Here is a 16829-nt window from a genome sequence, read left to right as displayed (position 1 = left end):
TATATAAAATTATGTAAAATATATTCAGGATTCCAAAGTCGGAATTCCATAAGCAGGTACATCAACAGAGGCCTTGTCTCCATTCCTGTTTCTTGTGCCTCATTCTCTCCTCATCCCCTATGGATAACCATTACAGCTTTTTACTTCACCCTTCAGGGTGTCTTTTGGGAAATATAACAAAATTTGTATATTTCTCCTGATTCATGACACAAAAGGTCCACAGACAAGCCCACGCTGCACTTTGCTTTCTTCACTTACCTTGTGTCCTGGCGATCCCTGCCCAGTAGTGTGTTAGGTCTTCTCCACTTGCATTGCCAGCTGCGTACAAGCCTTTCACACCTGTGCCATAGTGTATTTGACATTTGAGCCATTTCTGGGATCTTGTTGTTATACATTGCGTTGTATACAACCCGATTAGTTGTCAGAGCAATACAGATCAACCATGATGACACAGCGCGTCATACCCACCAGGACGGTTAACAGGTACCGAGAAGGGTGTGTGGCAGTTGGAACCCTCGTGTGTTGCGGCTGGACTAGAGAACGGTACAGCACTTTGAGAAGCACTCCGGCGGTTCCTCAGAATGTTCGAGAGTTACCAAGACCAAGCCGTTTTCCCTCCAGATACACAGTGGGGAGAATTAATTATAAATCATCCACTCAGAAACAGGTACACGGTGATCACGGCAGCATGGCCGTACTAGCCAGAAAGTTGAAACAACTCAAATGTCAGTGGATGAAAACATGGTCTCTCCAGATGGTGGAATACTATTCAGCCATAAAAAGGAATGAGGCGCTGGTACTTGCTTTGGCGTGGAAGGCCCCGAAAGCATTACACTAACTGAAAGACGAGGCCCCATACTGAACGGCCCCATTTATACGAAACGTCCAGAAGAGGCAGATCCAGAGACAGAAAGATCAGTGGTTGCCAAGGTTGCGGATGGAGGAAGAAGGGAGGAATGACTGATGGGTGTGGAGTTTCTTTCTGGGGATTACAAAAGTGTCCTGAAACTAGGGAGCAGTGATGGTTGCACAACCGTGGGAATAAACGAAAATCCACTGACTTGTGCACTTTAAAAAGGTAAGTGTTTCCGTGTGTGAATCGAATCTCAAACTTACAAAAGTAGCAAGTGTGCCACAGTGAATCACGTGTGCAAACCTGACTTCGTGGGACCGTGCTGTTTGAGTGTCGTCCTGGGGCGGGGATGACTGAGTCAGAGAGCAGTAGCCCCTGTGAGTCGGCTTGACCCGCACAGCCCCTCCTTGCCCCTCTGTGCCCCTCCATGGGCGCTGTGCCATTTTAGCACGCGCTCCGGCAGTGTGCGAGGACACCTGTCTCTCCCTGTCGCCGGCTCCTCTGGCACACTCTTGGGTGAGAGGCAGTGTCTCAGCTGCTCGTAGTTTGCAAAGTGGAACTTACTCCAATGCCCGTGGTCCGTCTGCATCTCTTTGTTTCTGTACCATTTCTGTTCATGAAGTCGATCCATTGTTTTCTACTGGACCACTGGTCTTTTCTCGATTTTTACTATTTTTTTTAAAGATTTTATTTATTTATTTGACAGACAGAGATCACAAGTAGGCAGAGAGGCAGGCAGAGAGAGGGAAGCAGGCCCCCACTGAGCAGAGAGCCCGATATGGGGCTCGATCCCAGGACCCTGAGATCATGACCTGAGCTGAAGGCAGAGACTTGAACCCACTGAGCCACCCAGGCACCCACACAAGTTCTTTATATATTAACATACTAACCTTTTGCCTGTGGTAGCTCATAAGTAATTTTCCCAGTTTTTATTTGCCTTTTTAAAAATATATATTCCAACTTTTTAAACCTTGTCCCTGTTGCTACGGGATTGTGAATCATAGTTTGAAAAGCTTTTCCTACTTTTTTTTTTTTAAGATTTTATTTATTTATTTTGACAGAATGAGACACAGCAGGAGAGGGAACACAAGCAGGGGGAGTGGGAGAGGGAGAAGCAGGCTTCCCGCCGAGCAGGGAGCCAGATGTGGGGCTCGATCCCGGGATGCTGGGATCGTGACCTGAGCTGAAGGCAGATGCTTAATGACTGAGCCACGCAGGCACCTCTGTTTTCCTATTCTTAACTTAGAAAAATAGTCCACTTACTAGTACTACTGAACTATGATAAACTCCAGTCCATTTGCAGTCTATCTTGGTGAACCGTATTGGGAAGAGAGATACACTTTTTCGTCCTTATATGGCTGTCCAGTTGCCCCAACATTTTTGAGGAAAGATAAAAGAAAAATAGTGTATCCCTTTTTGTATATCTGTTTTTAAATATTTCTGAGTTGGTGGAGGTGTTTCATATACAGGTTTCCCCCAATAATCAAAAGTAGAGCGTTCCTCTGAAGCCTCCTAAACCAAGAGGGCAGAAAGCAAAGAAGCAATTACCCTTAATTTACATGGAAAAATTTTTGAGCATTTTCATTCCTAAAAAATAACCTACCAATCCTACCAAATAACACCTAAAACCTAAAATAACACTAACATGTCATAAAAGCAGGAATGATACAATGAATGCGCAGCCCACATAAAGTAGAAATCATGCCTGTACACCAGCGTGTAACTTAGCGGGAGCAGGAAGACGGTGAGCACATGGCTAGGCCAAGAGGCAGTGACGAGGGGTGTTGGGCTGAGTCATTAGAGGTTGGGGTGGTGGGAGGTACAGGAGACCGGGTAGCAGGGGAGGGGAGGAGGGTCCCCTGTTAACTGACATCTCATCATCATCTGAAACCTTCAGGGCAGCCTGGTCACTAAGGTCTACACCTCCCGTGTCTGCCTGCCTCACCATGAAGGTCACGTTTAGAACCCTGCTGCGTCCGATGGGGCAGGCTTGAAATATAACAGGATGCTGTTACATCGTGGCAGCGAGTATGGCAACACGAAGGAGGAACCAGTGCTCTGTCCTCTCCAACATGACCCAAGGTTTTGTCTGTGTATAAATTTGCCTTTTCCTTTCTCTGCAGGTCAGTGAGCTGGACGGCATCCCCTTGATCCTGGACAGCTGCAGCATCGACGACAGTAACCCCTGTATCCTTGCATGGGAGGCGGGAGCATCGTCCCCAGTCAGGGTGCTGGGCTCACTGGGTGTGCGGCCGCTGGCCTTCTCTGCTTGTGCCTCAGAGCTAAGCCACTTTCTCACAGTTTGCGTGCTGGAATATAAGTCCTGCGGTCTTTGCAGGGTAATGAGTGGGAGTGGTCAAGGTCGGGGGAACATTCTAAACCAGTCTTCTCCTCACAAGTGCTTTAAAATTGGGGGGGTGGGGAGCGCTCGTCCACGGTCCCCTGTGTGCGGCAGCGCGTCAGTGTCACCTTTCCAAACCGTGCGTATTTGTAGATGTGAAGAATTTGGGTTTTGTTTTTATGTTTTTATTTTTGTTGTGCTCTAGGCAGTCTGAGTATCCAGTCTTTTGGGACAAACCATCTTCATGATGGTCTAGTGACAGACATGAGGGGCACTTGGAGACCCCACGAATGGAGAGAAATATTTCAGTGACACAAAGTACCCATTTTGGACAGGTTCTGCCCTGTGACCCTCTGGTACTGAAGCTGGGCGCTCCAGTTCTTGCCGCTACCTGGGTGACCCCCTTGTTGGGAGGGCGTACAGGGAACCTGCTTATTCCAAGCCCCGTCACCCAGTGGCACTGTAGGAAACTGATCACAGAACAGTGACGAGGACCTCCACCTAGTCAGTTTTGAGAGGTATTCTGGTAAGTTCCAGACCTGCCTGGTGACCGCCGGACTCAGTCCAGTCCCTCGCCCTGGCCTCTGCGTGCCCCTGCGTCAGTTGCATGTGTTTGGGGAGGAAGGTGATAAGAACGTGGAGAGCGTAAGCCCCGGAGAGGCGGTGAGCAGCCCAGCCTAGAACTGAGAAGCCGGGGGAGGGGGACACTTAACGAACACCCCCCACTGTGGTTTCTGTCAAGAAGAGAAAAGGAGCTGATGAAAATCATGTATTTAAAGTGCGTAGATGGAGACATGCTCATTATTGTGCTAAAGATACCGTCATTTGTCTGATGAGCGATAGAAGAAAATCTCTGGATCTAAAGAGCACAACAGTTTATAAGCCCAGTCAGGAAAAGACGAACAGCCCCAGAAGACTGTTCTTCGAGTGGAGCAGAGTTGGCTCGCTGCATCGCGTTAGTCAGGCGCGACAAGCTCTGCCTCACAGGGCTTCGAAATTTGTCATAGCTCCCTAAACAAGGAAGGGAACAGAAAAAAAGCGTTGGCTCCCAGGGAAGCAGTACGAGAAGGCTCGAGCGCATTCGTAGTGGGTGCACTTCCTGATGGAAAGGATGAATTCTGTGAAAACAGAAATTCACCCGCAGTCCCATATTCCCCGAATTGACCTCCAGGGAATGAAGGTTTTGATCACTGGTCTTTGGCTCTGACAGGCCGTTGCACAGGCACGTTATGGCCATACAGACCAGCTGCCCGTGGCTCATGCTGGCAGAGTGTCTTTGGCCTCCTTGCCAGTAATTCCCTCCTTTCCAGAAACATTCCCTGAACCCTTACTGGGTTCCTGCACGTCACCTCATTTAATCCTCCAGCTTCGAGAAGCAGGTCCTGTCGTCACTGTCACCCCCATCTTGTAGATGAGGATGTCCACCGAGAGAGTCTCTGTGGCTCGCCCTACAGATCTGACCCAGAATGTAAGCTTGGTGTGTGCCTGGTTCTTAGCTGCTCCCCTGTCCTGCCTCATGAGTCCCAGGGAGGGGACAGAACAGGTCCATGGAAACCACAGTAACTGTTCGTGTAGCAGAGAAGTCGCTCAGCATGTATATGGTCAAGCAGCTGTATATAGCTAGCTTTTACAGTGATAATTAATGAAGAATTTCAAGACCCCAGAATATTCTTTAAATTGTCAAGAAAAGTTAAAATATGACATAGTTTAGTATGATGCATATTCGTTAATTCTTTGGAGTTTTATTAAAATCTACCACATTAGAAAGGCCTATCAAGTATGCATAATAAGATAAGAGATAGCATACTGAAATATCAGAGCAAAGGGAAATGATGTTTGGAATGGTAAGAGATAAAGAAGCACGAGAGCCCAGGGAGTCAGTCTTTAGATGTGAGCCATAAACTAGAACCTGGCCTTCCAGGTAGCCGGCGTGAAAGGGACATGAAACAGATTCCAGAATGAAACCGCACCAGGCCGCCATCCATGCTGTTCCTCTGCTCTCGCTCACAAGCAGGTTTGCCAGAAAATTCTCTAACTACCCTGACTTGGCCTCCTTCCCTCCCATTCACTCTCCCCCACCCATTCTTAGTTTTTTTTCAGTTCTTATATTTTCTTTTCATCAAAATAATACCTGTGTTTTAAATGCCAAAATGTATTGAATGAGGGAATGAGGTCTCTGCCTCCACTCTCCACACTTTGAGTTCACTCTTAGCTCGCTTTTCTAGCAGTTGCTTTTGTACGTCTCAGTAATATGCTTTGCTGCTTGCTGTTTCTTGACGTGTGTATCAGAGTCCAATAAATCTATCATAACATGACATGAGGATTTACTCTAATGTGCACCTGTGCTCTCCTCCCTCATGTCACCACAGGAAAGGCTAAAGATCTTATGTTCTACTGCTGCATGACTAACAAGGGTGAGCATCTTCTAGCCTGTTTATCTGCCATTGGGACTTTGTGTGTGCATGTGAGTGCGTGCATGTGCATGCGTGTGTGTGCACGCACGCGCGCATACATAAACCGTGCTTGATCAAACCTCTTGCCCGTGTTTTGGGTTTTCTCTCTGTAATTTATTTGTAATAGATCTTTGTATGTTCTAAATAGAAGTTCTTAGTCAACTACATGTTTGCTAATGTTTAGTTTCTCCTGTTCTGTGACTTACCTTGCCATTCTCTTTATAGTTTATTTTAATTAACAGAAGTTCTTAACTTTTAGTCAAATTTATCACTTTTCCTTTAGGATTAGTTCTTTTGGTATGTATCTCGCTAAAGAAATATTTTCTAGCCATGAGGTCGTGATGATAATCTCTATTATCCTCTGAACGCTTGACAGTTTTACTTTCTATATTTAGGTCTGTAATTCACTTTGAGTTGATTTTTTGAGTATGGTGTTTATTAGGGGGTCTATTTTTATATTTTTCTATATGGACACACAATCGTCTCAGCTCAGTTGTTGAAAAGAACATGCATTGTTAGCTGTAGTGCCGTCTTTATCCTAAGTGTCCAAATATGTGTGGGTCTGTATTTGGAGTCTGTTTTCTTTCCCGTTGATCTCTTTGTCTTTCCTTACACAAATATTATATTCTTTAAGTGCTTTCACTTTCTCACCTGGCTCAGTATTAGTCAGGTCAGTCTTTCCAACATGTCTCTTCTTTTTGAGGAGTGTTATGGCTATTTTTGATCACTTGTTTTTTCACATAAAAGTTTTAGAATCAGCTTGTCAAATTCCACACATTCGTGCTTATGTGTTTACGTGCACATACATGTATGTATACACATCAAATCAACCAAAAAAAACCAGTTTAACCAACAAAAATGATTTAAATCCACACATATTGAGTTACTCTTTGAAACTGCATTGACTAAAATCAATTTGGTGAAAATTGACATCTAAACAATACTGTCTTCCAGTCCATGAATATGGTATATCTGTCCATTTATTAGGATTCTTAATTTTAAGCTTTTATCCTTTTCTATGTATTTTATAGCTCCATTGCATAGATTTAGATGTGTGTTATTTTTGTTACCATACATTTAAAGTGTTTTCTAATTTCCATTATGGTTTCTTCTTAGACTCCTGGATTGTGTAGAAATAGATTTCTTAAAATCTGTACAAATAGAACTTTTCTAATTCTCTTTTGGAGATTGATTTCTAGCATAAATGTGTTACGATCAAAGAATACATGCTTGTCTGTCCTGTGAAATTTATTGAGACTTGCCTTATGACCCAGTATTCAATCCTTTTTTTGGCACCCGTTCTATGTGTCCTTAAAAAGCACATTTCTCCAGTAGAGGGGATCAGCATTTTATCCACATACATTAGGTCAAGTTTGTGAAATTTTTGTATTTTTACTGATATTTTTGTCCATTTTGGTTTATCAGTTACAGAGAGTTTTTAAATATCAGTCTGTGGTTATAGATATGTTTCCCTCTTAGTTGCATAAATTTTCCCTTTGTATATTTTGTGGCAGTGTTATTAGATAAAGGTGTATGGCAGGCTTTGAGATATGTTCTTGTCATTATGAATTGAACCTCTTTATCTTTAAAAATACTTGTTACCTGATATTAATATAGCTCCTCTAACTAGCTTTTGGTTGGAATATATGGGGTATAACATTTTCAACCCTTTTATTTTCAACTTCTCTGCATCAGAGTTGTTTCTTGTAAACAGCATGTAGTTGGGATTTTTCTTTAATGTATTTGGACAATCTCTGCCTTTTAGCTATTGCATTTAGCCCATTTATATTTAATATAATCACCAATGTATTTATATTAAAGCCTTTCTTTCCTATTTTTCTTTTTCTTTCTTGCTTTCTTTTAGATTATTTTGTATAATTTAGTTTTTATCTTTTTTTAGTTTAAATGTTCTTTATTTTTTCTGTTCTGTTAATACCCAGGAAAATTACAATATGCATCATTAACTAAGGAAATGTTTGTCTGCTGTTTCTCAAACGTTTACTGCCTTCTCAGGACCATTTATTTGTCCCCAACTTACATGCTGCTGTTGTTACACACTTTAATTCTATCTTCAAACCCCACAATATCTGTGTTCATTTATATCTGTCCACACATTTACTGCTTTCCCTGCCCTTAACTCCTTTTATCTCTGTTTGTCCAAGTGGGATCATCTTCCTTCTGCCTGAAGTCTTTAGAATTTCCTTTAAAGTGCCACCGGTGAGGAAGTAGTTGAGTTCGTTTGAAAATGTATGCCTGATACCACCATTTTGTTGGGAGAGCTGCAGGATCTCTCCATTTTAACATGTATACTTTGACTTCGTTCTGTTATTTCCAGTGCGGTATCTGGTATCCTCCATGCCAGAGTATCTCTGTTTTATCCTTGTTATTGATTAATGACTCTTCCAATCTTCTATTGAGATAGAGAAAGGAGACCTAGAGGTACACCTATGTTTTAACTTTGCAAACAGGCCTTCTGTTTTCATTTTCACCTTTACCTTCCATTAAAGAGGTACATGGGAGCACCAACATCTGAGCTTTGGTGGATTCTGTAGGGCAGAATGTTTGTTTCTCTCATTACCAGCTTAGAATCAACTTTCTCGGGTTTTGCTGAGTTACACAGCCATAAGCCATGGCCTTGTCTGTTACTTCTTTTCTGTCTGCCTTTCAGCATCTGAAATTTTTTTGGTGCTTTAGGGTTTGTGTCTTTAAAAACTCCAGTGGATCTTCAGAAGGGCATGTTGGGCTTCATCATTTGCTTACTGTTGCCAGTCTTCACCTGTTGCCAGAATCAATGGTACTTTGTTCTTGTCATGTTAACACTCAGTTCAGAAGAATTAATCACTTCCTCCTTGACATACTGCTTCTTTCTTGGCTTTCATGATAGTACCTTCTATAGGTTTTCTTTGTGTCTTTCTGGATCCTTCTTCTCTGAGTCCTTTGTTGCCTCATCTTTTGCACAACTCGTAAATGTTGGAACAGTCCTGGACGTTGGCAGAGCTCAGGAGTGCTTGCCTCACCCTGCATCTTCTCCCTAAGGAACCCTACCTATTTATTCCTTTAAATTCAGTCCATGTTTACTGAATACCTTTAATGTGCCACACACTCTTTGGGCCCCCAGAATGACAGGGAATCCTGTGGGGAGGCTACTGCAGTCGTCCAGGCAAGAGGGGACAGTGACTTGGACCAGTCTGGTTACCATGGCGGTGGTGACATGGAGTTGTATTCTGGGTATCTCGCGGCTTTAAAGATCTCTTCTCCTGTGGTTCCCAAACTCAGTCTCTAGACAAAGCTGTCTTCTGAGCGTCTGACAAATTTCTAACGCCCTGTGTAACATTTGCTTGTATGTCTTACCGATACTCCAAAACTAGCATGTCCAAAGCTGAACTATTAATATCCCCATAAAACCATCCCCTCTCTTTCTCGGTGATTGGGGAAATACCTCCATCCATCCAGTTGCTCAGGTCAGAAATCTGGGAGCCACTTGTGATGCTATTTCTTTTTATTCCTCTGCCTCTAAGGTGTGCACACTCTCGTCACCCTGGTCTGGGTCAGTGATGGCTTCTCACCTCCAATTCCCCTCCTTCCCTTGGGGTGTTCAGGAGATAAAGGTTCCCCATTCGTTCAGTATCATCTTTTAAAATCAAAACAAGATCCTTCCTCCCTGTCTCTTGACTCTCCCTGCCCCAACACCATTCTCGCAAACGTGCCCGATTTACAGAATCTCCAGCACTGCCCATTGTACTTAGAGTAAGCCAGAGTCTCTAGCACATCCTGGAAGGTCCCATAGGAGCCGCCCCTGCCTGCCTCGCATTTTTATCCAGAGCTCTTCTTCCCTTTTGCAGCACCCTGACCCACACTGCCCTTTTTGTTTCTCAGATGTGCCTGGTGGTCACCTCGGGCAGTCACCCGCACTGACCTCTCCCCTGAACTCCCGTCCCCTGGTCCCGTCCTCCTCATGCTGCCTTCAGCCCCTTCCTCAGCAAAGTGTTCCTGGAGCTCAGTGAGGTCAGGTCACCCCTCCTAGAACCTGCTCTGTCAGCTTATCACCGTCCGTCAATAAATACTCATCATGCATTACATCTCCGTTACCCGGGCCGGGTTCTGTGAGGGCAGGGACCATTTTTCTGTTTCTTTCCTCAGTATAACATGCCGCTGTCTGGCACATAGTAAACTTCTAATAAATGCTTAGTTGAATGAGTGAAACAGCGAACAGACAGCAGCCGGCGAGGGTGTGTGTAGTTTGTTGGCGGGAGCAGGGGTGGTTGGAAGCACAAGAGAAATCTCTCCCATGGATTCTGCAATTCTTTGGTGAATTAATGAGCTCCGTTCGGCAGTGATGTTATTTCAGATGTGTTTGGTTGCGCCCAGTCTTCTGGTTAACACCAGCCAAGTTTTTCTTGAGCTTTAATTTCAGTATTTTGTGTCAGAAAACGATAGATCTTTTGGAGTATGCTCAGACCAGGAATCATGCTGACGCGAGCTGTCAGTTAACCAAAACCCCCCGCGCTCCGATCACTCTGGGTCCGCTGGTCATGCCCACGTCCGCAACCATCCTCCGTGGGCTGGGGATGAGGGCGTGTGACACCTGTGGGGTCCAGGCTCCTTCCCCAGAGGACATCTGCAGTTGGGACCCTGTGAGACCTACCCTTTCTTGGCCACCCTTGCGGTTTGGGATGCCCAGGCTGGCTGTCCTATCAGAGCAAACCCCCCGCCACCTCCCGCTGGCTAGGAACCTCAGAATGCGACTCCATTTCTTGGAGGTAGGTTCTGGAGGCCAGTGGGGATTTCCAGGTTTAGAGAGACAGCGCGTTATAGGGGTGTTTAGCAGGGAAGGACTGCCCTCCGCTCACTGCCACTGCTCCAGGGGCACAGGCCCAGCCCCGGCCCAGCTGTCCCCTCGCCCGCTCACTTGTGGGTCACCCACAGTAATGACACGGTAGGAGACGCCGTCGGAAAATCCCCGCTCCACTGCCGCCGAGCCCGTTTCGTATTTGTCAGTTCACTGTGGCAAGTGGGATTTTGTGTTGTTGTTTCCAAACAGAAACCACCGAGCTTTATTTGAAATGTTTTTCTTTCATTCTTTTTTGATCTGTGTTTTCATCAGTTGTCCTTGATGTGGGTTTCTTGTTTTGTTTTGTTTTGATTGGAGGGGGAGGGGGCAGGCACCGAATGAGATTCCAAACAGGGTTATATTTTTCTTGTTCTTTTCTCTCTCTCTCATCCCTCTTTCTCTCTTCCTTTTTTTTTTTTTTTTTTTAATTTTTAATTCTTTTTTTAAAATTTCAGCATGGAGACATCTCATTTTTAAGTTTTACTTGCGTACAGAAATGTAGCAGTTTACAGGAATGATAAACGATGGCGTTTTCCCCGGTGACCCTGTGTTAAGGAAGTGTGGCGTGATGACAGTCGCAGGGGCCCCAGGGCCGGGGAGACACACCCAGGTTCTGCTCTTCTAAAATGGGCCTGACCCCCCCTAGGGTCATAATGTTTGTAAAGTGCCCATCACATGGTTTTTCAACAAATAGATGTTGTCCTACAAACACCCTGTTAAAGCTGTTAATTCCTATGAGAAAGGTGAGTTTTCATCTGCGATTGTGCTGTGAATCAGTGGTAGGACTCAAATCATCATGAAAATAGAAGTCCAATCACAGAATAGGATAGGGAATCCAGAAACAGATTCCCACATACACAACAGAGGGCCCCCTACAGCTCATCAAGAAAAGGATGGTCTTTTCCACAAATGGGACTGGATTAATTCAGTTTCCATAATGAGGAAAAAATAACCAGCTACGCACCTCACACTCCTCACACATGTTAACTCAAAAAGAACCACAGACCCCTGTGTGAAAGGTAGAACAGGAGTTCCCACAGGGCATCGTAGGAGAGCATGGCTCTTAGACTGGGGTAGGCAAAGATTTCTTAAGACACAAAAATCGTAACCCAGAACTGCGTGCTGTAAGAGAAAGACTTTGCAAAGAGATTTACTTTGAAGGTATCTCCCAGAGGACTTCTGTTTTAGTATGTAAAAGGGCTTCTACAAAAGGTAATTCAGGATTTAAAAGTGGACAGAAGACTCATGGCATTTCGGGAAAGACAAAATCCAAGTGACCAGTAAACGTGGAAAGAGGCCGGCATCGCCAGTTGTCAGGGAAATGGAAATGGGACCCATGATAAGAAACCCTCCAGAGTGGCTGATAAGAAGGGCCACCAGTAGCGAGCAATGCTGAGGATCTATGGAGCAAGCTGATGAGGACGGAAACTGGAATAATCTCTTTGGAAAACTTTGTAGCGGAGTCTGCCAACCCCAGACTCCCACACCTGCCCTGTGAGCCAGCTTCCCTCTCCCAGCGTGTCTCAGAAGGCAAGAAGGCAAGAAGGCCCACGTGGCGTGACTCGTAAGGGCCCCAAGGTGGAACATCCCAAATACTCCTCATCAGTCGTAGAAGGGGTAAAAGAACCGTGTTAACTCTTTCCCTCTAGAAAAGCTTCTCCTGGTGGGATCGGTGTCATCTTGCTTCTGCCCCGAGTTCTCTTTATTCCTGAGTCCCCAGCATTAAACAGCTGACAGGCAGTCGGTGACACTCTGTTCCGTGGTCGAGCTGACAGTTGAATGCTAGAAAAACTCCCCATGCTGCTTGAGTTTCAAAAGGTAGACTTCTGGTTTGGCTTCCAGTGATCTAATTCGGTTTTTTAAAGCCTTTCATTGGTGTCCATACTGCTCACCTCGTGCATTTGAAGATGTTGAACCGAGTATTTCTTCCCAAGCAAAGCAAACAAGTGCACATACACGGGCCCGCAGGTTAGCGGAGGCCTCCCGGAGGCCCTGGGCGTGAGCCAGGCCGGGGGCTGAGGACTGGACAAGGCGCTGGTGCCACTCCCAGGCGTCTGAGAGTGTAACACGCTGCCTCCAGTGCCCCCACCACACACACACACACACACACAGATGCATCTAAATGGAACCATTCAGAGTGAAAGAGGGAAGAAGTCCTGTTTGTGTGGCTTCTGTGGTATCCTAGCAACCGATTCCCCAGGGCCTGGAGCCGATGGCTGGAGGAGTCCCGGCACAGTTATGAATGAGGCTTTCACAAAAGTGGGCCAGTTTCCTCATTCAGGTGTTTTGGCAAATGGCTGGTTCTGAAAGGAGATTCCAGCACTTGAGGTTGCTCTCCTTCAGATCGTGTTACTTAGCCTGTAGTGATGTGCTTCTGGTTTCCTTCCATCTGGAAAACCAGAGGCTGGAGATGACAAGTGTCGTCAGCGCGCAGATTCTGCGTCCAGCGGGCTGAGGAGCGGCACGGCGGTTCCACCTGCCTGTCCTTGGGCTTTGTCTTGCTAAGCCTGGTTTGCCCCGTTCTTCCCCGTGGCGAAGGCCAGGGTGTGTAGGCTCTGCTGTACGTCCTCGACTTGAACTAAGAGCGAGGTGGCTTGAGGTTTATCCTCCCTGAAGTTAGGAAGTGGGAGTCCGTCATTCCCCCTGGTGAGGTGCTCAGTGTAGACTGTGTTCCCTTACCGGCAGCCTCCTGCCCCTTGCACGCTCTCACCCTGGGCAGGGACCCGGGCAGGGCCGCCACCAGCACACTAAAAGCTGGTGCCTTGGAAGCCCCTTCCCCAGACTGTCACATCGGCCACCTGGCCTTGCGAAGACCCAGTGTTTTCTTAATTTTATTTCTCAGTAGTTACTATTAATGTTTTAAGTAACACCACATAAAATTCTTTTGAAAACAGAAACAAAACTTTATGTAGCTATTTACTGCCCTTAATTCTTAATCTGAGGGGTCCTGCACCTTGTGGCTGATTGATCTAACAGTGCCGTCCGGTGAGCATCCTTCAGGGAAAGGATGTCCCTGGGGACGCGTATTAGACATTCTCACGTAAATAGTTCCTCCGTGCTAGTCTTCCGTGGTGGTTGTGAGTTTGTTAGCCCACAAAGGTATTTTTAATTTTGAAACAACATGAAATAATTTTTCATGTCATTTTTTTCCTGGGTTGTTTTGTTTTGTTTTGTTTTTTGTTTGTTTGTTTTGAAGATAACATTTTCTTGGAGCAGTTTTAGGTTTGCAACAGCACCGAGAGGACAGTACAGAGATTGCCTCTGTTCCCGTCCCCACACGTGCACAGCCTCCTTTGTGATCAGCGCTCCCCGGCCGGGTAGGACACTTGCTGCGGGTGGAGGCTGTCTGCGGACACATCACTGTCACCCGCAGGCCATCGTTTATGTGGGGACTCACTCCTGGGGTCCTGCGTTCTGAGCCTGGACAAATGTGTAGTGGCGTGTGTCCACCATTGTAATACACGGAGTGTCCTCGCTGCCCGCACGCCCGTCTGCTCTGCGCCCGTTCGTCCCTCCCCACCGGCGCCCATCTTTTTTTTATCTGGAGCTCTTCCAGAATGGCCTGGGAATGTCAGAATGACACAGTACATGGCCACTCAGATCGGCTTCTTCCCTTGCTGCTCAAGCGTCCCCGAGACTTCTCGGGTGTGACAGCTCGTTGCTTTTTTAGTGCTGAATAGTATCCCATCGTCTGCATGGACCAGAGACTTGTTTCTCAGAATCGCTCTCTGACAGTCTGTCTGCACCTTGGTCGTCCTGCACATGTCCCTGATGTCTGTCTCTACAGGATGTCGTAGAGCTTTAGTAATTCTTTGCATTTCAGGATATTTATATCTGCCATATAGACTAGACCATAAAGAAATGTCTGAAACATCGGCCTAAACCTCACACATGCGACAGTTTCCTTCAAACACATCCTCTTGTGGGGCTGTGCTCCTAGTCCAGAGAACCCATCTGCACGGAGCAGTGTGCACTGCTTTCGAAAGCGTACGCTGCGAAGTTTACCAGTCACCAGCAGAGCCATTGATTGATTGATTGTCATCTCTGTGCCCAACGTAGCACGCCCAATGTAGCACTCAAACTTGTGACCCAAGAGTAAGATTCTCATGCTTTCCTGAGTCAGTGAGGCACCCCATGAAGAAATCTTTTCTTCTTTGTGCTCTGTAATAAACCGCCTCTCTGTCCGCAGATGGTATCGCCGACAGATCGCATGTGACAGAGCCCTGGGGCAGTTGTTAGGCACAGTGGTCGCCAAGGATGAAGGTCTGCCTTCAGAAGAGATAATGACTTGAGAATTTGCTGATACCAGCGCATGAAGGGTCTTGGGCAGTTCCTGAGATGCATGATCGGTGCCTAAGAAGTAGCAGTAGTAGTAGTGGTGGTGGTGGTATTTAGCTTAATGTATTTTCTTACAAAGTTAATTGCTTGCCAGCTTTTCTTTCTGCATTCCCTTTCTTTATTAAAAAGAGCAGTGACACTTGGGTGTGTTTAGGATGTTAACAAATGATTGTTTTTAAGTTGTTGGATTTAAATACCATTGCCACACAGACTGTGTATTCGGTAAAACACTTGAGAGATTGGGTTGCCGGAGTTTGGCAGAAAGAAATGTGTTCCAGGTAGCCCTGACTAATGTCAGTATTTTTGCCTAAAATGACCTCGGTCAGATTTAGCAGTGGCAGACGAGGGTCTGGGCCAAACATCAGTGTGCCGCAGCCAGCCCAGCACTGTGAAATAGTAACTCTGGCTCTTTTCTTTTGACATCCTCAGTCTTAGCAGGAAGTGTTGTGTTCTCGGTGCCACTTATTTTTCTAGAACCATCTGATTTAAAAAAACAAAAAACAAAAACCAAGCAAACCCAATTGAGTGAGTGTTTTGAGTCTCTGAAGGAACAAGCTCAGGGAACAGCTGGCCTGGAAGTCCTTGTCGACTCCGTGGAGGAAGCTGTGTGCGGAGGCCCCGCTCGGAGGCCCATGGGAAATGCACTTCCCAGGCGGGAGTGGCAGGTGGGACGGAGGAGCCGCACCAGGGACCCTGCGTTTCGAGCTCTCGGTGTCTTCTGCAGACCACTTGGAGGACATACAGGGCCTGCTTCCTGCACGGAGTCGGCTGCCTCACAGGGGCGAGGCGTGCTGGCGAGGGAGGTCTCCGTTCGCTCAGGCTTTCTTAGCCTCGTGGTTTGCTGGACCTGCATTCACCCCTTCGCTTGGACACTGGCACAGATCTGGAAGACGGAACAAGGAAGCTCGCTTGCAGATATCCCCTTTCCCCATCTTAACCGGCCTCTGGTCTGCTGCACATCCTCTCCGAGGCAGAGGCGAAGTGCTCTTGGCCCTGGGGCAGCAGGCGTTGTGTTGTGGGTTGTGAGTCCCCGCCACCCCGAGAAACCTGCCAGCTCCCAGCCCAACAATGGCCATTGGTTTCTGTGCGCTGCCAGGAGAGGCTGTTTGAGGAGTGGACAGACCTTTTCTTCAGGGTTAACTGAGTACAACTGAAAACGGGCCCCGTGCTGTGAAAAAGCCTCATGGCTGGACGGAAGCCAGCCCAGAGCAAAAATAGGAGACGGCCCGCAGTTGGGCAGCAGGGACCTAGCCCTGCACTGGAGATTTTTCACATGACCGCGCCGAGCCTCACTGTTACAAGAGATGCTTGTCTTCGTGTTTGGTTCACGGCCGAATTTCTCGTTCTTACAGAAGCTCACAGAATGGTGACTTTGTCAGATGTGCATAAAGATCCACACTTTCTGGGTGAGGATAGGAAAAGCCTAGAAAAAGTCAACACGTTTTCTTCGGTTTTGGGGTGTTTTTTTTTTTTTTTTTTAGAGAAATCCGATTTTGTCAGAATCAAAACAACTTCTGTCTTTCTCTTCTAAAGCACTTCTAGAAGCCAGCCCCCTCTTATTCAGGCATTTCTTCTGTGTGTAATTAGGAGGCACTAGGAAATCCTAACAGGTTTTCGAGAAGGAAACAGAGGCAAAGGTGCCCAGCCGCCTCCCACCGGGCTGCCGGAGCACTGATGCCCGCGCACTGCCGCTCCATCGCTGAGACAGTAGAACCCGCGGGATTCGGAAGGTTGGGGTGTCAGGGGCAGTGTTTCTTTGTACAGGCTAGTTGGTGGACCCCACACCTCTAGGCTCAGTTCAGTTGTCATGCTGAGTGTTCGAGACTGTTCTGCCTTGACACAGAAGGTGCTTACCGAAAAGTGGGAAGAGCATATAGGCACCGCTTGTAAAAGATTGTGAAGCAGGCGTGTGCGGAACCAGCTCCCAGGTGCGGACAGAGTCGTGGCCCAGCTGTGCGCAGCCCGCCGCCGCGCACGCCCGTCCCCGGTGGGCTCGCCTCCCCGCGCAAGGGG

At 46.7% G+C, this 16829-nt stretch overlaps 1 protein-coding gene across 1 annotated transcript in view; it reads left to right on the top strand.

Moving 5' to 3' along the window:
* Positions 1-16829, top strand: part of ATXN10 (ataxin 10) — a 159327-nt gene that overhangs the window by 128581 nt on the left and 13917 nt on the right. The window contains exon 10 of the mRNA XM_044228553.1: positions 2977-3040. Within this exon, the coding sequence (XP_044084488.1) occupies positions 2977-3040 (64 nt within the window). The remainder of the gene's footprint in view (positions 1-2976; positions 3041-16829) is intronic.

This window comes from Neovison vison, chromosome 12 (genome assembly GCF_020171115.1).
Source record: "Neovison vison isolate M4711 chromosome 12, ASM_NN_V1, whole genome shotgun sequence".
In the NCBI taxonomy this organism is placed as follows: Eukaryota; Metazoa; Chordata; class Mammalia; order Carnivora; family Mustelidae; genus Neogale; species Neogale vison.
This window is presented reverse-complemented; position numbering and strand designations above follow the sequence as displayed.